The following is a 27813-nucleotide window of genomic DNA, read 5'->3' as shown; positions in this document are numbered from 1 at the left end:
AATTTTTAATATCAGTTTAGTTTGATCTCAGATTTTTTAATAGTATTAAAAATCTACTTATTTTATTAATTTTTTTAATAATTAAATTTTTTAACGTAAAAATCAATAAACAGAACGTAAAAAAAAACAATTCTCACATTTTAGGGATCGGTAGAACTAAAAACAAACAACTTTTACCATACAAAAGTGTATGCTGAGCCACTGGAGATCGCTTTGTTCTGAGAAACTACCTGGACATTGTCTTTCCGAAAACAGATGACTTGACACAGATTAGATCGTTCCTTGACTTTTCAGATATTCTAATTTGTCCTACTGCATGTCTTTTGCTTCTTTTGAAACAGGGAAGAGCATGTTTAGTTAGTCTTATATTTCTCGCGCCGAATCCAGTCAAAACTTATTCCAAATGTCCTAAATTTGTCTATAGAAAAAACTCCTCTCGCCACTAAGTCTAAGGTCATCTGCTACTAAAAAAACAAGAAATAAAATATTTCAAAGATGGGGGCTCCCCTTACCCCTGATGCCATTTCTTTCGCCTACTCAAGCTAAAAACTGTATTAAATATTGAACCAACACCGTTACTTGAAATAGCTAAACTTCGTACACATAGTCACCGTCACTGCTTCAGTGGAATTGGCGAGGGTTGTTCTTTCCATAAACATATATCTACATTTCTTTTTTTTTCTGTCGACATAAAAAAAAAGCGTTGTGTAAGAGACACTCATTTCCCAAATCATTAAAGTCGAATCTGCAATCTTTAGTAAAATACCAAGAAATTTTCTGTCTGATTCATTTCGTCGTCAAAGTGTAGCTTGCACAACAGCTGGTCGTTGCTCATTGAAGCACTTTAGTTGTAAAATTTTTTATAATATCGATTCTATTTTTTTCTTATTTGTGTTCATTGTAGACATGTATTTCCAATACTTAGGTATGTATTTTCATCATGCGATTTTTACTTTTTGACCTCATGTTGTTAGGGGAAAGTTGTTTTTTTAGGTGAGTTCAATCACTCTTTACAGTTATGATGATTAATTTTGTGGTATCATATACATACTACTTCTACCAAAAGTATCAACAAATATTCTGAGACATTAAAAACACTAATATTTTTTATATATTGTATAGATTGTACCCTTTTTTTCGAGTCACATCAATATCCATCCAATCATTGAAAATTTTAAATATTTAAAAAAACATGGATGCAATATATTAAAATTCATTACATATAAATATAAACATTCACAATTAGATTTTATAAATTGACATAGAGTTTGAATTGAGAACATCGAGTAATAAATATATATGTTTTCCGATCGAGTTGAAGTATTCAATTCTGTCTTTCAAAGTACATCAAATCCTAGATTAGAAAAAAATATTGTACATAAAAAAAGAGTTAAATTTCAAATTTTTTTATTAATTTTAAACAGCAATATACGAGCTATATAGTACTATATAAAAGGTGTTCTAGGTCAGTGATTCTCAACCTTTCATGCAGACCACTTCCTACTATAACATATTAGTGGTGAGCCACATATACTAAAATAATGAAAACAAGCATAGACTATGATAATTAAATGGAGTGGGTATTATAATTGCGTTGATCTACTTATATATCTATGAAGTAAGAAAAATTATAATAAAAAGCCAAATGGAATATAGATTATAAAATATTGTTGTCACACTTTCTTCAATTTATAGGAAGAGGGAAAATAAGTCTTAATTTAGTTTCTAGAAAGAAGCTCATTAGGAGGCATTAATTAACACGAAGTGTTATTTATTCTTTTGAATAATTTACAAATCATACTTTTAGATTTTTAAAAGACACATTGAAAGTTCCGAACTTATTTAAATAAGGCCAATCCGAGTGTTATGATTATTGTTTTATGCAAAAGTTCAATATTTTGCGGACCACCTTACAAGATCTTTCGGTTGGGAACCATTGTTTCAAACACATAATTTGAGAATCACTGCTTGAGATACCAAAGTTTTTATTCAATGTCGGTAAAATGTTGATTCTTGTCTTTTGCAGTGATTACAACAAGATTCGAGGAGAGTTAGTCGAAAGGAGATACCGAATTCAGATAGGCATTACAATTTATTCAATGTCGGTAAAATGTTGATTTTTGTCTTTTGCAGTGATTACAACAAGATTCGAGGAGAGTTAGTCGAAAAGAGATATCGAATTCAGCTAGGCATTGCACTACAGTTTTTACGGTATGCACATATTAAATATTAACAGTAAACGCATTTTAAATGTTAAAAGAGGAAAAACCTTTATAAGAACCGACATCCATTGTCAACGTCAACTATTATAAAAGTGGTTTTAAAAGCATCAAAGCCAATCATTTTATTAGATTAAAAAAGGATTCAATTTTTAAAAAAAATTCTGGATTGCGCTATTAAATATCGGTTTCATAATCCATGATGTGGATTGTTATTTAATGAATTCTCAATGTATGGATTCTAAAAACGTTTTGAAAAAGTGGTGATTAAAAAACAGTATGTTCTTCCATTCGCTAAGACTTTTTCGTCTTAAATAAATGATACGCAAAAAAATTAATTAATAAACAAAAATTTAAAAATAATTTTGCTTTAAAATTGCTTTTAATTGTTAGTTACTTAATTGATGACACTATTCAAGAAACTTGAACGTTTTTTTTTCTGTCCTTCAGTAGAAATTATGTGATTGTGTATAAGCAAAATGTGTTAAAATTCATTTATCAACACCAAAATGTTCCATCAGGTAGGGGAGAGTGGGGTCAATTGTAACATTTTTTACTTAACTATTTTTAGCTAACAAAAAATCCAATATATTATTAGTATTAATTGACAGACGAGTAAAGTAGACTGTCCTCGACTAGAAAAAAAAATAAATGCCTTATTTTAAATGTTATTATATTAGTTATTAACAATTTTTGACAGTCGTGCACTTGTTACAATTGTCCCCACTTACAGTACAATTGTAACAGTTCATAAATTCAACTAAAACATAGTTAATTATACATATTATCATAGTTGTGATATATTTTTTTACTGATCAAAATAGTAGTGATATTTTAGAAGTAAAAATAATAATGAGCAGAGACCTAAAGGGTTAAACTTTTAACTTTAAGGGGTTAAAAAGTTTAATTTATGCTGTGAAAGGTGACAAATAAAATAATGCACATGCAACATAATATAAATGATGTAGGAAACTATTGGTGGTTCTTAAGGAGTTAAGTAATGGTTTGCAAACATAAGATTATTTATTTTCAGCTGTTACAATCGTCCCTTTACTTATTGTTACAATCGTCTCCAAAACGCCATTTCAGCTTCATTTCTTAAAAACATTGCTAGTTAATTAACAAAACTAATTCTTTTTTATTGAAATGTTAATTAAGGTGTCCATTTACAAATTCGGTTAATGATTTTTATTTGTTTAAACAAAATTACTTTGTTACAATATAATATTCTAATACTAAAAAAAGTACTTACGTAGCGTGAAAATATCTTTTGTGATGTAACTCTTTCAAAAGTACATAAAAATGGTTGCCAGCAGGTGTGTACATGTAGATTTAGTAAATACACCTTGTGCGCCACCTAGGAACCAAATCTAGAACCAGACACTCGAAATTTTTGCTCTGTTACAATCGTACCCTGTTACAATTGACCCCACTCTCCCCTACCGTTTTCGCAGAAAAAAAAGACGCCTAGCTTCTGCGGAAATCCCGGATATCTCGTTTCTTCATGCTACTTTAGCTTCGAAACATCGGAAAGGTAGACATTGATTTTGTCGTCAAAATCATGGAAATGTTCGTCAAGTTGGCAGTAAATGAAAGCAAGTTAACATAGCTTGTTTATTATTGCGTACGTAAAGTCACCGAACTAAAGTATGATTTTTGTGAAAATGGTGCTTGGTAAAGAAATTTTTTTAGAGATTCATTATTTTCAGCTAAATATATGCAAGAAACATTATTTTCATTTGACGGGTATTTTTAGTGTTGTGCAGCGTAATTTCTAGAGAGTATTGAAAAGACAGTTGAACTTACGAGAAGAAAAAGAGCTCCCAGTAGCATCGCTTTCTGATTGACGTCTAACTCCAGGGGAAAAGATACTCCAAAATGGTCTGCGTCAGTAAACGCTTCTCTTCCCAGTCCGGACCATTGCTTTGTTATTTTGCCAATATTTTTGCCATTTTTAGCATTATACACCTAAAAAGCAAAACATTTATGAACCAAGTAATTTTATACGCAAGGAAAAAAATTACTGTAAAAGAGTCGTTAAATACATATTTTTTTTATTTATTTTATATTTTATTACTGGTGTTATACAGCAGACCCAAATCTGAATTTACGATAACCAATGTTCAATTCCATAGCCTTGTAATTTTGAGCCCAACCTTGAAGACAATTGAACTCTTGGATCAAGCATTGGGACAAAATAGCCCTCGTGAAGGACTTTTTTGATGGAACTACCCCGCATTTGAGTTACATGGAGAGGGAAACCACGGAAATCTCCCACGGTTGGTCTGTTGGCAAGGGATTCTGACCCATGATTCATCTACCGCTGCGGATATTTTAGGTTAGCACTGGTGTCGGTGCAAGCCGGGAGCATAACTCATATCAACAAGCCATCGCTGAGATTCGAACCTGGGTCGCCTTATTCGTAGGCGAACGCTTAATACCCGAGACCCTGCTATTTTAAACAGCTATTTTAAGGAATTAAGGAAAAACAAATTTAAATATTTTCCCCTCGAAACTAATTTTTTGATCTCAACGAAAATGAAAACTGTTATAGGTATATCGTCAGAATTAATCAAAATAACGTATACATATTTATTAGCTAACGATAACGATAAACATATAGCTATTTAACGATAAATGTAAGTAATGACTTAACTCTATATACTATACCAAATGCAAAATAAAAGCAATGTATTTCTAGACTACTTAGAATTGACATTCACATTTTGTTGGGAGGGGGGCATTCTCTGTAATTGACCAAGAGACAAACTAAAAAAAATTGTATTAAAGTGAAAACTACCAAATTTGCAGTTTTGTGGTTTTGGCAATAGGCCAACAGTATGTAGTTTTTTTAAGCGTTTTATTTTATAACCGACGTTGAACAGCCGATTCAATTCTGAGTCTACGACTATCAATGTTCAATTCTGTATCAACTTTTTTAACTTATAATTTTGAACACAACCCAGAAGACAAGGGAACTCCTGGGTCAAGCATTGATACAAACTAGACTTCGTAGAAGACTTTTTGTTGGAACTAGCCCAGATTTATGTTATACGGAGAGAAGAACCACGAAAACCATCCATGGTTAGCCCAAAGACAAGTGGATTTTAAATCATGTTTCGTCAACTACTGAGTATATTTTGCATCAACGCTGTTGTCAGTGCCAACCGGGAATGAAAATATAAGAGTTTCTTACTCCGCTGACAAATAAAATACAGATTTGATTTCTGAAAAATATTCGCAATAAACCCCACACAACATGTGCTGTAGTTTTGCTAATCGTATAAATTTCAGCTCATCATGATTCCTTATTATAATGATTGTGTAAAGACACGAAATATGTAGAGATGATTTACAGATTCTTCCAACTTCTAAATCATGAGCACAAAGTTACTTAAGTGAGGAAAAGAACTTAAATAGCATGTTGAAATAACAGTACTGTAAAGAATTTTTATATTTTAAAAGCTTTTACAGTGTTATACAGTTATTTAAATTGAAAAAAAAAGACAAGTTAAAAGTGTCATTTTTATTTCGAGAGATCGTCAAATTCTTCCTCCTCTTTAAATAGATATAAAAATTTGATGAGTGAGCATCTCTTGGTTATGAATAGTTTAATAGTTATTTCTGCATAATAGTTATGACAACAACTGCATTGTTTCAACATGATGTATAGAAGTTTAACATTTTACCAAATTAATAAATCACGTTGAAGTTATAAGTCTTCTAGTGGAAAACGTGTATATGACGGGAATAATTATCTTTAATTACTGATATCTCCATGAAAAATTAATGAACGAAGTAGCTTCGAATGGATTATGTCACGCTTTTTAATTTGATGTGAACTGATTTATATCTTGTATATTTTTAACTCATAAAAATATATTTCTGAAATATGTAAACATAATGCAATATATTATGGTTTAATATTAATTACAAAAAAATCTTTATAAGACACATCTCAACAGAATTTTAACGTTTTTTTAATAGTTTAGCGAGAAATAAATAAAACGAGAATTTAATCAGCTGAATTAAATTTTTAAAAAATTACACCATAAATCGTCTCCCCACTTTTCGAATTTTGAACCAGAAATTAGCATTTTCCCCTAATAGTTAACATTATACCATAAAAATGAAATAAACAGTATGCAGTCATTTGATTAAGAACAAAAAATTTAAAGATGGGAAATTACATTACGTGTGACCATTATGGTAATAACCAGAGTAACATCTACATCAATTTTAAAAAACTTTAAAAAAAAAGAAAAAATTTCTGTATGTACAGTGACCACGTGTTACAATTATATACAGAACAGAGTAAAGCCCCAAAATAGGCCATTTTAAAGAAAATTTAAATTTTTTTTTATTCTCTTAAATATTTTCAAATGTTAAAGAGATTTTCGATTTAGTCGTCATAGTTGTCAATGTATTTTTGGAGACGATGTGTCAGATTTCGTTATTCCGCGTCATACTAGCTACCAACGCCATTTCTTTGAAAAATAATTGAACCTCATATTTCACTTCATCGAACGTAATAGAACGTTCAAACGTTTCAGTTGATTGTCGTCACACACCCATATAGTCCAAGTTTGGTCCCCGGGAACTATCACTTGTTGCCTATTAAGGATATTGCAGTAGGCGATTCAGTGTGATGATGAAGTAAAAGATGAAATTTAATCAATGGACGGGGCGGAGAGCTGGTATGATATAGGTAAATAGAAGCCTTTTTTTAAAAAATGTATCAGTCGAAACGAAGATTATGAAGCATTCTTTTTTTTCTTTCCATTTGTTCATATGAGATATACTTACAGGAAAATCTACGTCACTACAACAGGAAAAGGTACAGATGGGACCTTCAATTGTAAATAGAGTTTCACCTTCCGGTGTCTGCACACTAAGATTAGGAGCAAGTAGACTCCATTCTTGTATAACTACCCCTAATAGGTGGCTTGGAGGAGAATAAATTTCCAAACGCTGCAAATAATACGTATATATACAAATCTTAGCACTTAATTTTAATTATTTTTCTTTAAAATTAAAAAAATAATAAAAAAATATAAAAAAATGAGCTTGATTTAAGACAAACTTATTATAAACTAAAATATTTAGAATATATATTACAATAACCATATTTCGTGTACGATCACGATCAGCTGGAAAAAAATACAGAAAAACTTTTGATCTAATATTCACTTTTTAGGACATTAAAATTCATTCGAAATGTTTCCTTCTAAACAAGGATAGAATTTAGAGATATTAATTACAGAGTACTATAAAAATAAATTATGAAATCTGACCCAATTCTTTGAATGAAGACACCTAGATTACGATGCGTTAGAATTCTTGACACCCAAAATGCTTGCAATAAACGTGGTAATCCTGAAACTTTCTTCGAATAAACAATAAAAAACTATGTGCAGAAAACTTTCATTCCAGCTAAATAGTTTTACAGATGTGACAAAATACCCAAAAATAAAATTAGGTTCAGGAGGTGCTGTGTAACTGCCTAAACTTGGTGCAATCTGGAAACTGCTTTCAAATAATTCCTACCTTGACTCAAAGAAAATGTAAAGGCTAAAGACTGTAGGGGAGAGTGGGGTCAATTGTAACATTTTTTACTTTACTATTTTTAACTAACAAAAAATCCAATATATTATTAGCATTAATTGACAGACGAGTAAAGTAGACTATCCTCGACTAGAAAAAAAATACCTTATTTTAAATATTATTATATTAGTTATTAACAATTTTTGACAGTCATGCACTTGTTACAATTGTCCCCACTTATGGGGTCAATTGTAACAGTTCATAAATTCAACTAAAACATAGTTAATTATACATATTATCATAGTTGTGATATATTTTTTATTGATCAAAATAGTAGTGATATTTTAGGAGTAAAAATAATAATGAGCAGAAACCTAAAGGGTTAAACTTTTAACTTTAAGGGGTTAAAAATTTTAATTTATGCAGTGAAAGGTGACAAATAAAATAATGCACATGCAGCATAATATAAATGATATAGGAAACTATTGGTGGTTCTTAAAGAGTTAAGTAATGGTTTGTAAACATAAGATTATTTATTTTCAGCTGTTACAATCGTCCCTTTACTTATTGTTACAATCGTCCCCAAGACGCCATTTCAGTTTCACTTGTTAAAAACAATGCTAGTTAATTAACAAAACTAATCCTTTTTTTAAATGTTAATTATGGTGTCCACTTACATATTCGGCTAATAATTTTTATTTGTTTGAACAAAATTACTCTGTTACAATCTAATATTCTAATACTAAAAAAAGTACTTACGTAGCGTGAAAATATCTTTTGTGATGTAACTCTTTCAAAAGTACATAAAAATGGTTGCCAGCAGGTGTGTGCATGTAAATTTATTAAATACACCTTGTGCGCCATCTAGGAACCAAATCTAGAACCCGACACTCGAAATTTTTGCTCTGTTACAATCGTGCCCTGTTACAATTGACCCCACTCTCCCCTACAGGTTTGAAACGTTAACGTGATCGAAATTGCGAGGCCGAAACGGCAACGAAACCGAAACGTCCTGTTTTGGATTATTTATACCAAACATTATTTTATTACAAGCATTAATACGACTAGCATTAATACGACAAGCATTACAGTCAAGAGTTAAGACTAGAGCTAAGGCCTGTTTATACGATCTAAGTTCTTGATCGAAAATTGATTGAAATTGATGGAAACTTGTTTGCTTTGAGCTTTGATAGTGTATGTAAACGATCATCTAAGAGTTCTTGGTCTAAATCATTGGATGATAGTATAACATGTTTTGCTTTCCATCCAAGTTTTTCCTACCTTAACCAATCAGCTTCTTAAGCTTTGTGACGTCAACAAGCAGGCATCAGATTATGTCATTTTGTTGTCCTCATTCATATATTTCAGTTCAAATAAATTGATCTGTTATGGTCTATTTGTGTTATGATTTTATTTGAAATTATTTAGTAATTTTAAATTCATGTAAGTAAGATTTTATAATGTTAAATACGTACAACACGCATGCGCAGGTTTTTCATCCGATCAATCAGCAACATTCAAGAACTTGGATAGAATCGACGAATCATCCAATTTCTTGGATTCAAGAACTTAGACCGTGTAAACAGTCCTTTACCATAACAAGTCTTTTTGTAATATAACTTTTCCTTGATATTTGGAGTTGAATTCATTTACAAATATTACAAATCAAAAACTACAAATGGAATTAGAAAAAGTACCTGCAAGCAGCATGGGCAACAGCAGGATTGGCAGCGCAATTCACGATACAAATGAATGACTTCTCTTTCTCTGTTATCCAATATTTGCAAATCTAGCGGTCTTATTTGCCCACATATATTACGAGCGCAACAGTCTGTATCTGAAATCAATGAAGTCGAAAATTATTCCTCATGCTTGATAAAATTATTCATTATTTATTTTAGAAGTAAGTTTGCAAAATATAATTATTCTTGTGAGTTTTTTCTAAGCACTGTTGTTTTTTAAAATAATGTTTTATAATACTGCACCATATAATAGGAAATAAGGAATATTTTTTATGGCAATACAGTACGATACACTCTTAACGAATTCGGTTCAATTCTGAATTTTAAGTGGCAGAATCTTGAACCCAAGTATCGTCCACATTTGCGGCAACTTTAATTATGTTTAATATTGATTTTTTTTCTTTTAAATTGAATCATGGTTTACGTGTAGTCAAATTTAAAAAAACATTTAATTGTTCGATAATACGGTTCATTTTGTCACCTTATTGACATTGCAGGAAATTTCAACAATATTATGGTTCAACGCGATTCGCTATATAACTTAAACGGAGAGGATTAATGCATCGATTATCAATGATAATAACATCATATAATGATAACAAGGAATTCGATTGGGTTTTTGTTTCTTCCTAGCTTAGACATGTATTAGTTTGCACACTGAGAAAAAAAGTATAATCACAACTACTATAGATTTTTATTTATTTTTCAGTCATTTTATTCTTAAGAACATAAAATACTCAAATCCAGGTCACTCAAAAAGGGCAAATGATTTATAAAATTAAAGAAAGAAAAACGGTTAGAGAAAGAAATGTACAGCCTACTGTGTTCTACTTAGAATACAAGATTTTATTCTCGCCAAATTTTAGAATTTCTTTCTTGAAATTCGTCTCTACAAACTCAGAACAATGTATTCTACTGCATCCCAGAACAGTCCAACTAACCAACAAATACATGGAGATCTGTTAATTTTACTATCAGACTACACCACATTGTTGCTGCAAATAATGTTTATTTTTAAAATATTGTCCCCCAGTTTTTCGAAGTTAACAGCTCTATCTATTGACAAACTTTGCAACTTGCTTTGAAACTTAGAGAAAATAAATACCCCATTCCCTACGCAGAACAGACCAAACGGTATATTTCTATTATCCTTTGTTTTCCTTAAATTAATTTTTCAAATCGTACGCCATTATTGAAAATCTGGTAACCATAATCTGAAGCAATAATCTAGAACAAAGTTTTTAAATTCATAAAAGCATGTAAGGAAAAAATTTATTAAAAATCATTTAACTAACTCAACAAAACAGAAAATGTTGTAAAATATCTAAGTAACAAATTATCAAACCTTCGACAGCTGAATAGATAGGTTGTCCCATACTGTTTTTAATAGTATATTTATTTCTAGTTTCACAGCCCAAGCATGCTGAAATTTCAAATAAATACTAATTAGAATTATTATTAATTAAATATATCTTAATTAGAGTTTTCTGTACTATATTAAGAAACAAATATGTAAAAGATTAAAATATCTATTCAACATATTATATCGGGTTGTTCGGAAAGTTTTTATATTTCTTATATAAAAATGAAAGAAAATTTTCGTACTGAGAATAAATATTTTATACTCTGTAAATCGCGTATTGTCCATTCTGATCCAACAACTTTTTCCCAACTTTCAGACAGTAGGATGATTTGCACATTCTTAAAAGTTTTGTTCTTTGCTGGCAAAAAAACTGATCCATGAGATTTTTGAGCTTGTTAAAAGCAAAGGTCTTACTGGCAATCAATAATGCTAAAAATGACCTTTTTTGATGTACCTTTTCTATCAGGAACTAGTTCTGATATCGCTTTGAAAAATTTTGAGGATATTTAAGATTATACCCGTTATATGCTGTAATAATGTATTAGTGCTAACAAATATACTTTTTGAGTAATTAAAGATTTCTGATGAAACTTAAATTAAAAGTTCTCAGCTCAGATTTCTTTAAAAAAAAACGTTCTGATAAAGATATGTATTAACAGTTACGACAGTATAAACATGAATATGTAAATACTCTGCGAAAAAAACTAAAGCAATATCTTGTTTAGATGCTGAGAAAAGTACACCGAAAAAGATCAGTTTTAGCATTATTGGTATATGCCCTACTGACCACCTTTAACATTGTTCCCAGACAATCCATTTCTCATCCCAGTGATGATGCGTTTAAAAAAGTGGTATAATTTTCTTGACTAAAGCAACAAACAACGTGAATAACGTGCAATGAAAATACATATAAATTGATACATAATTCATTTGTGCTTTATTCAAGTTACTTGTTGCTTTAGTCTAAAAAGCACGAAGTATTACCCTTTCCTTTGTTGAATTTTCTTGACGTTTGAAGAGCGAATCAAAGACGTCAAAGCGGCAGCGCAAAAAATTCTTTTCTTAATAACTTGAGGAATCCATATGTCGAGCGTTGATATCATTCGCTGGTTTGCATCAATTAATAGCTTTATTGCGACTTAGATTAAACTGGCGTGGTGCATCCTCGTGTATCTTAATAGAAACTTTGCGAACTAGTTTTGGCAATGGCGTGTTGCCAATATAGCATCTGCATACATATCAAATTTATTCCTAGCTTGAACAGCATGTGGCCAATGTGGCGGAATCATCGTACTTGATTCGAGAAGTTCATGCTTTGGCGAACCTAAAAAGTTCAACATACGCTCAAAGTATTTTTTGTAATCTCTTTGAACTGAACTGAAGTTCAAGAAATAAAATGTGATCATCTTAAAACTTCGTGACCATCGAAACCATCATAAAATACTTTGCTCTTTTCTTTACTTTACTTTACTTATCTCTTTTCGTAATCTGCTTTACGTTTTTCTTCAGTTATTATATGCTCGATTATTCTTGTATGTTTTTAATTTTGTTGTTAAGTTTTCATTAAAGTTATGTTTAAATTTAGCATTTCTCCTTTTTGTTATCTTTGGCGACAGACTTAACTTAACATACAGACTTATAATAAATGCAACCGATTTCTCGCCAAAATCATTTTCAACTTTCCGATAGCAAAAAAGTAATTCTGCTTTTCACTTTCCAAATTTGAAGGGCACCAACCCAACCAAAAACTGCTGCGGAGAATCAGTCGAACTACATCACAAGCGAGCCTTGCTATATCAGCTGTTGAAATATATAATGATTATGTGGCTTAAGTATGAACTTGGCTGTGAAAAAATATAATTAGATTAGTTTATATATATATATATATATATATATATATATATATATATATATATATATATATATATATATATATATATATATATATATATATATATATATATATATATATATATATATATATATATATATATATATATATATATATATATATATATATATATATATATATATATATATATATACAGCTCCAAACTATTAAAAGCTCCATTTTAAACTTTATAAATATTTCTTTCGTGAAAGAAAAATTAGTTTGGTGTATATTATTTTAATTTTTTTAAATAAAATATTTAATTTAAAAATTTTTCTATTTGAAAAATTGATGTACTAATTATACTTTCTAACACTTCAACTTTTTGGTGCACAATGAGTTGATCAACCATCTTAAGATATTCCAGCGCAGGATTGTCCGCTGACATTCCACTAGGAATTTCAATCCTGTTGCCATTCAATCCTGAAGCATAAAATAATACTTTAAAATAATAACTATCAAAGTAAAAACCTCCTCCCTTAATAGATATTTTTTTAAAATCTGTGTCATCAAGTTACAATATTACATATTATGTGATGGTAAATTATTATTTAATTGAGAGAAAACAAACAAAATTTATATCGAAATTTTAAAAAAAAAACTCATTCTGAGGAAGGTAAGAGCAAAGGAGTGTTTAAAATCATCAAGAAACAGTATATTCGACGAAAGGAAATAAAAATGCTATTTATTCTTAACTTGATCAAATAAAACTAATTTTTTATGAGTTTTAATTTTTATTTTTCACCGATTCAATCTAATCTCGATAACATTTTTATTTTGTTTGTTTTTCTCCGTTTAAATTATAATTTGGATGACTAAATTACACATTATTACTTTATTCTTGACAAAAATCTTAAAATATATATAAAGAACGGTGTTTATTAAATATTTATGATACATAATACTAAAGTGAGAATCACATAGCAGCGTTAGGACATTAGTGTAAGTTATGTTTCGTGAGTAAGAAGTGCTCGGTCTTAAGCAAATTCAACCTCAGATATTAAATATCTGAAGGTTAAGTCCATCTATTGATCATTCTACTAATTGCTTACTGTTGTAGACAATTATAATGTTTAATTCAATTAATTCCTCATCTTTATGAATTAAAACTAATTTTTGATGAATATTGATCTATATTTAAATACTAATAATACTAAAGCATGTGCTACATAGAACATTAGTGTAAATTATCAAGTTCGTGAATAAGATGTACGTGGCTTTATACAAATGTCATTTTAAGTTTCTGAAGGCTAAACCTATTTATTTATCAACCTACTAATTGCTTACTGTTGTAGATAATTTTTTATGATTCTTGATCAAGATTTAATCAGGGGTGATTGTGATCCAAACTCAAAAACCCTGAAAATTTCTTGAATAAAATTATTAATGACGCATTTCAAAAAATTAATGTCTTTAAAAATTTAAATCACTGATAGTTTCACAAAGTGAAGTTCTAAATAAATTATATGCAGCATAATTTAAATTAATAATTTAGTATAAGTTTACTTTTATCTCTAATCACATTTATTATTCTACCAGAAAAAAATATTTACAAAAGAAAGAGATGCCAAGTATAAATTCTAGTTTTAATATTTTAGAATAAAATATACAAGAATTTTTATACATAAATGTGACCAATAACGTCTTGAAACTTCTGAACCTTGAATTTCCGGAAACTTCCGGATCTCGGTTAGCAAAAAATCCGGAAATCCGGACTTTTTGCGGAGCACAATCTTCTCCGTATTTTACACCGATTCAATCAAATGTCGATATCGCTTTGATTTTTGTTTGCTTTTTTACCAGCTTAAATTTTAATTTGAACCTCTAAATAACAATTATGTTTACTTCATTCTTGACAAGGAGTTTAAAATGCGTATTAAGTACGGTGTTTACGAAGTACTTATAATGCATATGAGGCACACAGTGGCCTTATAACATTAGTGTAACTTATTAAGTTCGTATACGTACCCTTCAACATACGTCATTTCAGTTCCTGAAGGATAAACTCATCTATCAATCAAGTTATTGCTCAAGATCAATCTAGTTATTGCTTATAGTTGTAAATAAATAAAAAGCGCATTGGAATAGCAGATGGAATTTTCCAGATCGGATAGCTTTCGCATCGATTCAAAATCATAGTAATGAATCACATGCCCACATAATAGCTTGTTTGTGAGTAATATATTCAGGAAAACTGTCCTTTTTAAAAATAAATACACAATAAAAGAAACTCTTACACGTAATTCAATGCTGCTAAACTTTTTTGCAAACATCTTGGATGATAATTGAAGAGGTTATCAAGCATTCAGCTTAAATGGTATTTTTATTTTGTATTGGCATTGGCTAAAGCTGAAATCTAACCATCATCTAACTGACTATTAATTACTAATTGAAGCAGGTAAATATATAAACATACGAGATCGAATGACACTGTTTCCTTTGATTTAACCTCCAATGAAAGGTATGAAATTCACGAAAAAGACATAATAATGCTATTCATTAATCTGCCCTTTCATTAAAATACCACCAATCGGTGACATTTTAATGATAATGCATATTAATGAATAGCATATTAATGAGAAATGACGACTAAGAAAATAAAAAATAAAAATATTTCACGTGTTACACATGCTGCTAAATTTCGAAGAAATTGGATAATAGTTGAACGAGTTGAATTTCAGAACGAGAAATACGCAGTCTTGATATAACGTTTTTCATTTGCAATAGTTTACTTCCATCGTTGTATAATTTTTTTTATATTTCTGCATACAATTTATTTCGACAAAATAAAGAAAACGTAGCTTTTTGGAAATTTTAAAATTTTTTTCACTCATAAAACTTTAATAAGATCTTAACTAAATACTCTTCCCAATTATTTTATGCGTTTAAAATACACTCTATAACAAAAAAAAATCGACGCACCAAGAAGCAATCATCCGATTGCTTCTTGGTGCCAGATTACAGTGGTGCATGGTTCGATCAGGTTGGAATGATGCCGACTGGGGACGTATAGTCTTCAGCGACGAATCCCACTTCCAACTGTGCCCTGACGATCATCGAAGACGTGTTTGGAGACGCACAGGGCAGAGGGGGATCCTGCCTTCACTATTGCACGCCAGACCGGCCCTCAACAAGGCATTATGGTCTGGGGTGCCATTTCCTTTGACAGCCGGACCCCTTTGGTCGTCATCAGAGGTACACTTACTGCACAGCGGTACGTCGACGACATCATAAGACTTGTTTTGCTACCGTTCCTTTTTCAGCGCCCTGGGCTGGTTTTTAGCAGGGCTATGCCAGACCACATACGGCACGTGTTGCTATGAACTGTCTGCAAGCTTGTCGAACTCTTCCATAGCCTGCCAGATCACCAGATCTCTCTCCCATCGAGCATGTCTGGGATATGATGGGAAGGAGATTACATCTGGCACGGAATGTTGATGACCTCGTTCGACAATTGGATCGAATTTGGCAGGAAATACCACAAGAGACCATCCAGGAGCTTTATCGGTCTATGCCACGCCGTGTGGCAGCTTGTATCCAGGCTAGAGGCGGGTCAACACCTTATTGAACTTGTTACTGTAACTCTACAATAAATTAATCAAATGTTCTGAAATTTTAATCATTTACTATTCTGTGCATTATCTTCCTATCCACCTATTTTCGTTTCAATCAGACGACTCCTCCTTGGTGAGTCGATTTTTTTTGTTATAGAGTGTATATTGATTCACACATTGAATAATATAACAATGTATGAGTTCATAATGATCTCATCTTCATTACTCAGTTAAAATAAATAAATAAAAATAATAAATCATTAGAATTTTGATTAGAACAATTACCTGGAATTTTAGCACCGGGTTGATTTGTTATAGTTACCGCTTCATCTAATGCTGGATACAATGCAGTAGACATATTTTGATCTTGAAGTTCGACACTGAAAGGATGGCTGTAGTTTGTATTTGGAAAAGAGCTCATTACTTTCAAACTTCACAAACCTTTAGGAAATGGCTTTTGAATCTAAAAACAAACGCGAAGAGAAAGAACTGTACATTAAACAAATACATTAAATCAAATAATTAATTTTTTTTGGAAAGCGATGTAAAAAAATAAAAAAAACACTTTAAATATAACTTTAGAAAACATGGCTATTAAGTTTTGTGGTAAATAAAGTAGAACAACGTAAAAAAGCATAAAGAGATTTTGCTTAGGGTTATGGCACCCCCTAACAGCAATGTTAACGTTATTTGAGCTTCAAAGCACATTCTCTAGATTTCCCTACCAATCAGCGTATTTCCAGAGGTTCCAAAATATCGTTTCTCGAAGAACTAGCCTTCCGTGAAATGTTAAAAGTGGTTAAAAGTTAGGACTTAATTTTACTTCACAGTAATAATTTTTGAACCCTAATTTATATCTAGATCGAATTAATAATCTATTAATTATTTAATATTTCGCTTGTCTTTATGAAATTATTTCCAATGCTAATACTGTAAAATGCCAATAAAATTTTTTGTTTTAAAAAATATCTTGAATATATTATGAAAAGAACCAGCATTTATGAAAAATTATATTGATTTTTCTCGCCGCGAGTTTGAAATCAAAATGTTCAAATATTTACGGTTTCATAGCTGAAAAACAATTAAGAAACTTCTACCCTAAACTGTAGAAATTAAAGTTAGCTTTACTGTTAACGCAAGTTAATGATATGCAAAAGCCCTCTAATGTCATATAAAACAATTCGATGATCATTTCGATGGTATAAAGAAGCATTATTTTTTGAGTAAAAACAAAGCAAATACTGGAACTGAGAAAGTACCGAGTGAGTACTGTTATGAATGTTTACTATTTGCAACATGTTAACATTGCAAGTTAATAAGCACAATTTATTACTTGGAGAAATAAAGCATAAGATATAAAAAATTACTTTGTATTCCAAAGTCTTTTTATAACTTAACTCGTTTAAAGAAGATTAAGAATAGGTAAATGATATGAAAATAATACAAAAGAATTAAAAATTCAAGAGCTTGCGTTTTTTTTTTTTTTTTTTTTTTTAGTTTTCGCTTTTTATTTCATATCACAAAATCTAAATGAGATAAATAATTACTCTAATACATTTATTGAAATCACATACTGCAATATGACTTCACCCAAAAAGTTATTTTTAAAAATATTTCTTATTTTTTATTACTCAATATATAAAATGTGAAAGCATTTTGTGTAAGAAATAAAACTTTTTATATCATTTTAAAGTACTATTAAATGGCAAAATCCCAAAATCGGACGAAATGCGTCAAATAATGACTGAAAATTAAAAAAAGATGCATTTTTGTACCTTTTTGGTGCACGTTAAATTATTCAACTAATTTTAAAAATTACATCTCAGTACCAAAAAATCCGATTACTAAAACAAAAATATTAAAATTTAATGTTTTATTAAAACTAAAATTTAATGTTGTTATAATATTATTATTTATTATTTGAATCAGAACATCGAGCAAAAATATTTGAATTAAACTTAACTGGAAAAATATTTTAAAACAAGTAAAAAGTATGTTTTTCAAATATTTACAAGATTTGAAAAGTTTTCCAATATTTTTTATGCCACTCAAAATTCTATTTTATTCAGTTTTCACTATTAAAACTTATTTAAAATGCTGAAATAGAGATAAAATATTGAAAAGTTGTTATATTATTTCAAAATACTATTAAATAGCATAATCCCAAAATTGGACGAAATGTGTCAAATGATGACTGAAAATATAAAAAAAATATGTATTTTTGTACCTTTTTGGTACACGTAAATTATTGCATCTCAGTACCTGAAAATCCGATTACTAAACAAAAATATTAAAATTTAATGCTGTAATAATACTAAAATTTAATGTTGTAATAATACTAAAATTTAATGTTGTAATAATATTATTATTCATTATTTGAATCAGACCATCGAACAGAAATATTCGAATTAAACTTAACTAGAAAAATATTTTAAAACAAATAAAAAGTATTTTTTTTAATATTTACAAGATTTGAAAAGGTTTCCAATATTTTTTATGTCACTCAAAATTCGATTTTATCCCGTTTTCACTGTTAAAACTTACTTTAAATATTGAAATTATCTTTAATTTTACTCACTTTGCTGCGTCGGAAAACATGATCAAGCAGTAAACAAATGTATTCTTTAATCCTTTACAGTAAACACATATAAAAATAAATTCTCTTTTAAATTTTTAAAGCTGAATTCATAAGCTTTTCAGCTTCTTCCTAAACTATTTGATACTAGCGCACCAGAAAAAATTTCTTTTTAGTTTGGGTGTTCTTAGCAATGGTGTGTCTCTCTCGCAGTTTCGATTTATTTTCAAGGACAAAACAGTGTTTACACGCAAATGACGTCACATGCATTGAAGAGTTGGCTAATAATTTCCTTCTTTTCATAAAAGATATTAATCACACACAACCTTTTCTATTTTTTTCTTAGAATTAGATGGTCCAAAATTGTACGAGAATTATAGTTATATTTATCAGTAACTTTTTATTATATTAAAAATAATGCCTATTATTAGGTATTTAAATACGTAATTAATTTTTTTTAAAGATTAGGATTAAATTATTCAAATTTTTAAGGTGCCATTATTCACTCATTTTTATTATTTCGCAAGAAACATAATTTTAAAAGATTTGTTCAAGCATTTTGCTCTAGCTTATATGATCGAATGTAAAAACGATGGCTGTTTTTCTTTTAAAAAAATAAATAAGTAGATAAACAGATCATTGATACGTATACTTTTTCAATCCATTTTTAGCAAAAGATTCTAAAACTATATAATAAGGATGTGTCCACTAATCTGGGGTAATTGTAATCCGGATGTACCCCGGAATTCCAGATTTTCGCCTAGGTCTAAAAACTAGAAGTAGGACATGTGATTTTCCCGGGAATATCGCAGAATTCAGCGTATCTCAGGACCATCGGTTCCTGAGCTTCCGCGTATCAAAAACTTGTAAACCGAAGAAATTTTGCTGAATCCCGTTAACAAGATAATTACATTCACGTGACTGTTCCACCATTTCGATTCTTTTAGTTCGCCATTTTGTACACTTGGAACTGTGCCAGAATCTGCTAATATCGTGATTTTTACTCACGCGATTTTTATCTCAAACATATATATTCGTATTTATCCGATCTAAAAAACACGCTTTGCAATTCGTATTCACGCATTATAAAAATCGTACATCATGATTAATATTCATGCCAATTAAAAATCCAATATCTAGATTTGTACTTACACGTTGACCCAAAAACCAGGATTCGTATTCAAACGAATTTAAAATCCTACGTCGCGATTTGTATTCACTTATTTTTAAAATCCAATATTGCGATACGTATTTACTCGCTGTTGTAATATTAGAATTTGATTTTCGTATTTATACATGATTTAAAAACAACGAATTACGATTCATATTCACTCGATCTAAAAATTATGCATCGTGATTCGCATTTAAGTGATTTAAAATTCAATATCGCAATTTGTATTTCGGGATTTTAAAATCCAATATCGCGATTGATATTCACGTGATTTTAAAATCCAATATAGCAGATTCTTGTTCCTTTAATTAGTTTCGATAAAAGTGTGACACTCTTCATTAGCAGGTAATTTTATTATAAATGCTAGTTCAAAAAATTATGTTAAATATGAAACATGTTTATGGTACGTAACATGTTAGGCAGCTTTATCAATTTTTTGTACACAAATTTTTCAGGATTTTTCATTTTGTGTCACAATTATCCCTGATTAATACTTTTTCGGAATGTTCAAAAGGCAGGATTTCTATTCCATTTTGCGTATATTATGATAGTATAAATAAATCTATACACATTATATGTAGGTACGTATAGGTGCTGTTACGTAATATGTATTGTAGGTAAATCGGAAAATATGTCTTATTGCTAACCGTTATTCTGATATGCACCAGGTAAATTGAAAATGTTTCAGTATTTTCTAGTCAGTATGCAGACTTATTTCTATAAGCTCTGATACTTTTTGCTAATAAAGAATGTATAATTTATTTTTCAATTGGCTTGATTTATTTACGATTGTTGCAATGAACCCATAAAGAGGGCCAGGATAGCCTGATTAGTAGGGCACTGGGCCCATGTCCAAGAGTCGGTGGATTCGATCCCCGCCGGTAAATGGTAACTGATGCACGTTAAATTTGTCGAGTCGCAAAATCCTTCATGTTCTAATAACAAATCAATACCTCTGGGGGTACTGATCCAGGAGTTTCCTTGTTTTCTGGTTTGGTTCAAAATTACAAGGCTACGGAGTTGAACATTAGTAGTCGTAAACCCAAAAATTGGGTCGGCTGTTCAGCGACGCATATAATATTAAAAAATGAGCCCATTAAAATTCTTTTATGTTAATCAAAACATATATAACTTATTACTCAATTAATCTGATTCGTTATACTTCAAGACTGCGACATAATATAAAGCCCTTTAAAATAAAGCTAAATAAATTTAAGTTAATTGAGACTGATAAGCCTAAAAGGTCTATGGGATAAATTTAATAAGCCTGGTAATTATCACACCGTATAGAAAATACTAAAGACTTTTCCAATAAATCTGGAGCATTGCAATATAATGGCAGTGTTTGCAGAGATAGATATGTTTCATCATGTTTAATACCCATCATGTTTAATACTCATCATGTTTAATACTCCTCCATTCAAAGCGACTGCTTAATACACTGCCTTTACAAGAAACCCATTCAAATTTTCGTTTTTTTTTTTTTTTTTTTTTTTTTTTTTTTTTGTAGAAAATCATCTTACATATATTAAATTGCCTAAAGAGATTGGGATTGATTGTAGTGAGTCTGAAATCATCAGGCTGAGTTAAAAGTACTGAAGATTTTTCCATAAACTTAGAATATTACAAAATAACGTCGATATTTGCAAAAAGCCGTGTCTATAATTAGACTACGACATACCTGTAGTTATCAGATAATGATTTTAATATCTCTGTACCAAAACATAATATGATTGTGGTTTTTAAATTTTCCATCAACAAAATGCAAGAAAATAAAGAAAAAATCATTACAAAAATTATAATATCGATGCCTAAACCTCAAATGGCTTGTAAATTTTGCGTGTTTCATTTAATATTTATATAATTGCATACCAATCCTGTAGTAAATGTTTTATTCTATGATGATCGCTATTTTAAAGCAGTTTCATTATCATTTGTTTATCTATTTTGTTCCTATACAATATAAAACAAAATTGCTTTTTTCAGTATTTTAAAGCACAGCAGTGATAATTCAAAAGACGAAAATTTCGCATAAAACAATGAATAAGATTTACTTTTTATTCGTATATTTTTGGAAGAAGTTATTTATATTTATGATTGTTAGAGATATTTGTTGATAAGCGAATATCTATGGTAACTGAACTCATGGTTAAGTGTTCCATTTTATCGGAAATATTTCTGATAATAAAGTCTTGAAAGCAAGGACAAACCAATTGATCGACACGCAGAAAGTATAAATTAGAACAATCTATCTAATTTATTTTCTAATTTGAATTTTAAAGTAGAAGTAAAAGTTTAACATTTTCCGAATAGATTTTTTGGACAAAACTATGACGAAACACATTTTATCGCAGCTCAATAGTATGAACATTGATATTATCTAATAATTTATAATAAATTTCTAAGTAATAATTTAAAAAGAAAATTGGAAACAAGCAAAAGGTTTTGGTCATAAAAACATCGATAACAAACACAATAATTAACAAATTCTTTGTTGCATACGTACTAATACTTCATCTCGACTATCTCTGGTATGGAGATTTTAAATTTAAAACTAGTTGTGCTCCTATAGCTAAACATTTCTTAAATTGACCTTTTTACTCTATTTTTCGTCGTACATGTTTAAAAACGTTATAAATAACAGGTGGTCACATAAATGTTGTGACAAATTTCTTAGATAATTCTGGCACGTCATCAGGATTAAAATTGCATAGGAAATCCATGTCCGGAAATGTCGTCGAAAGCGGCAAGGGGCGCTTCTCTAATTATGACCTGTTCAGAGGAGCATGATAAATTAGTTCACAATATGGTAGCACCCCTAAAGGGATAAGATAACATTTCCTGGCATGGGTTCCTATGCAATTTTAATCTTAAAGATGTGCCCTAAGTCCACTAGAAGTTTGTCGCAAAATTTACGGGATCCACCCATATATACATCGTCCTTAAACTTGCACTTTTCGACAAAACATAAACTCTAAACTTCATTTAAGAAAAATCTGTAGCTTGAAGAGAGAAACCGATTACTTCGTTTTTAATACTTAAAAGATAACATCAATGATGTTTGTTTGCTTACGCAGTTCTGGTTAATCAAAATCACCTTTTAAAGAGACTTTAAAAGATCCTTAATAATAATTATTATTTATTTTTGTTACGTAAAATAAGATCAGACGAAATGAACGTGTGATAACAAACTAGTATTTCGAAAATTACCTTTAACCACATGTTTATTTTGACCATAGTTACACGCTTGAAACATGTTTTTATAAATCTAATTAATAAGAAATGAACGATAATTTAAACAAAGAAAATGCGTTATGGTAATTTTAAGTTCAGCGGGGGCAAGCAAATTCAAATTTTTAATATTATTTTTGTTATTCATATTTTTAATTTTATTTTTGTTTTGTATTTATTTAGTTTTTTTAGGGGGGTGACAGTAAAATGATACTTTTAAGTGAGACGAGCACAATTCATACCATACAGATCTGAACAGAAATAAAATTTTAAAAAAAATATGCAACTATAAAATTGACATTTAACTTTAAATTTCAACTTAACATTTTATGTTCAATTTGACCCTTAGCATTTTCAATTACTTTTTTTCACATTGATATAAATATAATTAGATCTTTCATGGTTTAAAATTTGCGTTTTAATTTACTCTTCTAAATATAATTTTTAAACAAATCTGTACATTTTAAAACAGTTTTTGAATACTTACAATTATACAGGACTTTCGGTCAATTTTCAACTATTCAACTTTCGAAACAATTTCTAAAATAGTAAAAAGTAGAACAAAAAGCATGTTTTAGAACTGAAAGTATATTTTAGAACTAAAAGTATATCTTAGAACAGAAATTATACGGATATTTATATGTAAAGAACTATTGACTATACTAATCATAACATCTATACATTCTTGAAGAATTCACTTAAAACTTATACATTTATTCTGGCTTTTATTTAAATAGATTTTATTGAATTCAATTAACTAAAAAGATTTACGTTGTTTAATCATATATATATATATATATATATATATATATATATATATATTTCATAGAATTTTTGAATTTAGTTTGCGAATATGACTTTCACTGTCGGTGTGGTCCTTGAGGTAATTATTAAGTTAACTAAACCCGGAGAATAAAACTTCTGGTAAAATTTCCATATTGTATGGTAATGGTACTTCTGGTAAAAAAAATTAACAAATAAAACATAATTCTGGGCTATGAAAATTAATATATATAACTTTCAAATATTTTTATTTCTTGTTTTGGATCGATTTTAGTTTTTTAGTTTTTTATTGCATTTTCGTCGCATTTTTCTTTTTAACATAATTTTCATAGTTCTCCATGTTAATTATAATCTGAACTTACCTTTTATTGTACATACAATCCTAATAATTTTCATAGTTCAATAGCAATAATTTTCATAGTTCTCTATGTTAATTATAATCTGAACTTATCTTTTATTGCACAATCCTAATAATTTTCATAGTTCAATAGCAATAATTTTCATAGTTCTCTATGTTAATTATAATCTGAACTTACCTTTTATTGCGCAATCCTTTGAAACATACTACATATAACAACTAACTTTATTAAACGGTGATAATGAAAATGACTCATTTAAAACGTATTAATCTTTACAGTCTATATTTAAATCGATTTTATTGAAACGAATTTACTGAAAGATCTTTATTGATATCGATTCTTGGTTTTACTTTTCAACAATAATTCTCTTAAATCCAGTATAAGATTACTTTCCTATAATAAAGATATTGATTAACCATGGAAACGAGTTCAGCTGTAAATTACTGACATTGAAAAACTTTAATTCTACTTTTCAATCTTAAGAGGTAATTTTACGTAGTTGTAAAAAAACAATTAGAATTTTTTTTTACTTTTAAAATGTAGTTCTCACTAATTATCACTAAGACTAGAAGTTTTCAAAGAAAAAGTAAATTAAAATATTTTATTTCCTGGAAGAAGTTTAAGACTATGGTTTTTGCAAGTTTTTAGAATTATTTTATATGGTTCTTATGCAGGCTTTAAACCACTTTTGACATTTTTCATAATTTTAAATATTTTTTTTTAGTCTTTGAAACTAAAATGCTTTATTTAATTAAAAAAAAATTAATTCAATATATAATTTTATATATATGCAAGGTGTTTTGTAACCACACTTAATGCACATTTTTAGAATTTTTGTCTAAAATGTCGAAAACAATATAATGTTTAAGTGAGGAAAAGCAAAAAAATTCCTTCTAAGAAAGGTGGGACAGAAAATTGTTAGTAGCCCTTAAGTAGCAGCGTCTAATCTGTATGTTTTTTTTTCTGTTGATGTTTTACGAAGAATTTTAAAGGTTATGTTCAATAAAACTTCAAAGGAGAGCATAACTTATATCTGGAAAAGTGAAACATTGTTTTCGATTAATTTTTTTTTATTCTGAATCAAATGAAACCAAATCTAAATGGATAGAACTTATCAAATTAAATATTTATCAAATTAAAGAACTTATTAAATTTGTAAGTTTTTTTCTTTGCTTATACCTATAAATAGCGCAGTTTTTTACTTACGCTTCCGGCATGTAAGCGAGGCGACGTATTGTTTTCTAGTTGTTTTTTTCTTTTTTGCCCTAAATTTAATAAGACCAGAATTTAGTCAATAGAAATATTGTGAGCCATGATGGCTCAAGGGATAGAGTGTTCGTCTTCCAAAAAGATGAGCCGGATTCGAATCCCAGCGAGGGCTGGTCGATGGGATTTCTTTATTTATTAACAGCACAGTTTTTTACTTACGCCCACTTGCGCACCTGGCATGTAAGCTACGCGATGTATCTAGTTTTTTTGCCCTAAATTTAATGAGACCAGAATTTAGTCAATAGAAATATTGTATGTCATGGTGGCTCAAGGGATAGAGCGTTCGTCTTCCAATAAGGAGAACCGGGTTCGAATCCCAGCAATGGCTAGGTGATAAGATTTCCGCACCCGGCTCGCACCAACCACAGTATTGTCATAAAATATTCGCAGTGGTTGATGGATTATGGGTTAGAGTCCCCTTGCCGTCAGACTGACCGTGGGAGGTTTTCGTGGTTTCCATCTCCATTTAATGCAAATGTGGGTTATTTCCATCAAACAAACTCCTCCATGAAGGCGATTTTCTTTCAATACTTGATCCAGGATTCTCCTTGTCTTCAGGATTAGGTTCAAAATTACAAGGTTACGGAGGTGAATATCGATGGTTGTAAACCAAAAAATTGACAACGACGGTAATAAAATGAAAATATTGTTTAAAAGTTGTAAAAAGTTTTATGTTACTAAAGTGTAATTTTGTATTGATACTTGTTTTCACGTCTAACATTTTAGCATAGACAAACGAGGCATTGTTTCTTACGGTTTTTTAATGTTAAATGCTTCAAAATCACAAATTTTAAAAAAAAAATTTAATACGAATAGTGATAATCTTTTATCCTTGCTCATCATTTTTAAAAATAATGCTCCCGAATTGTTTCGTTTTAGGTGTATTAAACTAAATGATTTTCTTCTTTTAAGTAAGTTCATTTGAAAAAATTTAGTTGCTATTTTTTTTTGTTTCAATATGAATAAAAAATATATTATCTTTTTTAAACTTAACAGAATAAAAAAACTTTAAACAAATAAGCTCCATAGTTTTCAGCGCAAAAAGTTGAGACACGGTTGTTTCTTGTTTTAAAATGCGTGAACATAGAAACAAGAAAATTCGGATGAAATGTGCGCTAAATAGCTTTTGAACTCAAAACACAGTTTATAAAACACAACATGAAAGTTTATGTAAACCCTAACACAGAAGCAATTTACAACAAAAGCAGATTCGGTAAAAATGTCTCTTTTTAAAGAAAAAAAACTATTGCAGTTTCATGAGGAAAATTGTTGTGAAAAAAATTACAAAAATATGTTCTAGTGTACACCTAGCTGATGTTTTTGTCGACACCTAACAAGAATCAAACTTCAGAAATAATTCCAAAAAGTTAGTTTCGGAATCGAATTTAAAAAAAACTAAACTGTTCCTTTATTTCAAAATAATGACATTAAGACAGAAAAATATTTTTAATTTTATATTTTGACTTAAATTTGTTCTCGATATTTTCTGCTAGCGATTTCTTATTCATTTGTTGTTCCTTTTTTATAAGGAATAATCCACACTTGTGTGTATATATATATATATATATATATATATATATATATATATATATATATATATATATATATATATATATATATATATATATATATATATATATATATATATATATATATATATATATATATATATATATATATATATATATATATATATATATATATATATATATATATATATATATATATATATATATATATATATATATATATATATATATATATATATATATATATATATATATATATATATACATATATATATATATATCCCTCCTAGGAATATGGTGTCCCCCTTTGCATGTCTAACTTGTTGTTTTGTTTTTTATTTATAAACTTATTTATTGCTAAGTTTGTTATTTAACCTAAACTACTTTATCTTCCTGTCAACATTACTATCATTTAACAATTATAAAAGTAATAATGAAACCTTACTTAGTTCCAGTCATTTCCATCCTGATAGTGGTGAGATCAACTTGTTCTTTTCAGGCTCCCTTCAAAAGGGTGTTTTTGAAGTACTCTGGTAATGTGAAATGCTTTCATAAGATATTCCAAGTTTCTTTCCAAACTTAC

General features: G+C 29.2%; 1 protein-coding gene across 5 annotated transcripts; it reads right to left on the bottom strand.

Moving 5' to 3' along the window:
• Positions 1-363: 363 nt before the first annotated feature.
• Positions 364-27813, bottom strand: LOC107436821 (phospholipid scramblase 1). Of its 5 annotated transcripts, XM_043046820.3 has the most exons (9): positions 27676-27813; positions 23778-23830; positions 16599-16776; positions 13066-13182; positions 10851-10928; positions 9461-9600; positions 7026-7190; positions 4026-4187; positions 669-1354 (listed from the first exon to the last, which is right to left on the bottom strand). In XM_043046820.3, the coding sequence occupies exons 3-9, from the start codon at positions 16732-16734 to the stop codon at positions 1325-1327; spliced, it is 828 nt and encodes a 275-aa protein (XP_042902754.2). In that variant the 5' UTR covers positions 16735-16776; positions 23778-23830; positions 27676-27813; the 3' UTR covers positions 669-1324. The 5 variants fall into 5 exon arrangements, with proteins under 5 accessions (XP_042902756.2, XP_042902755.2, XP_042902754.2 ...); XM_043046822.3 differs by lacking the exon at positions 23778-23830 and having other exon boundaries at positions 364-1354; XM_043046821.3 differs by lacking the exons at positions 23778-23830; positions 27676-27813 and adding an exon at positions 18892-19099 and having other exon boundaries at positions 364-1354.

Source organism: Parasteatoda tepidariorum, chromosome 8 (genome assembly GCF_982258835.1).
Source record: "Parasteatoda tepidariorum strain Cologne lab strain chromosome 8, Ptep-v5.0, whole genome shotgun sequence".
Taxonomy (NCBI): domain Eukaryota; kingdom Metazoa; phylum Arthropoda; class Arachnida; order Araneae; family Theridiidae; genus Parasteatoda; species Parasteatoda tepidariorum.
Note: the sequence above shows the minus strand (reverse complement) of the source record. Positions and strands in the feature narration are given on the sequence as shown.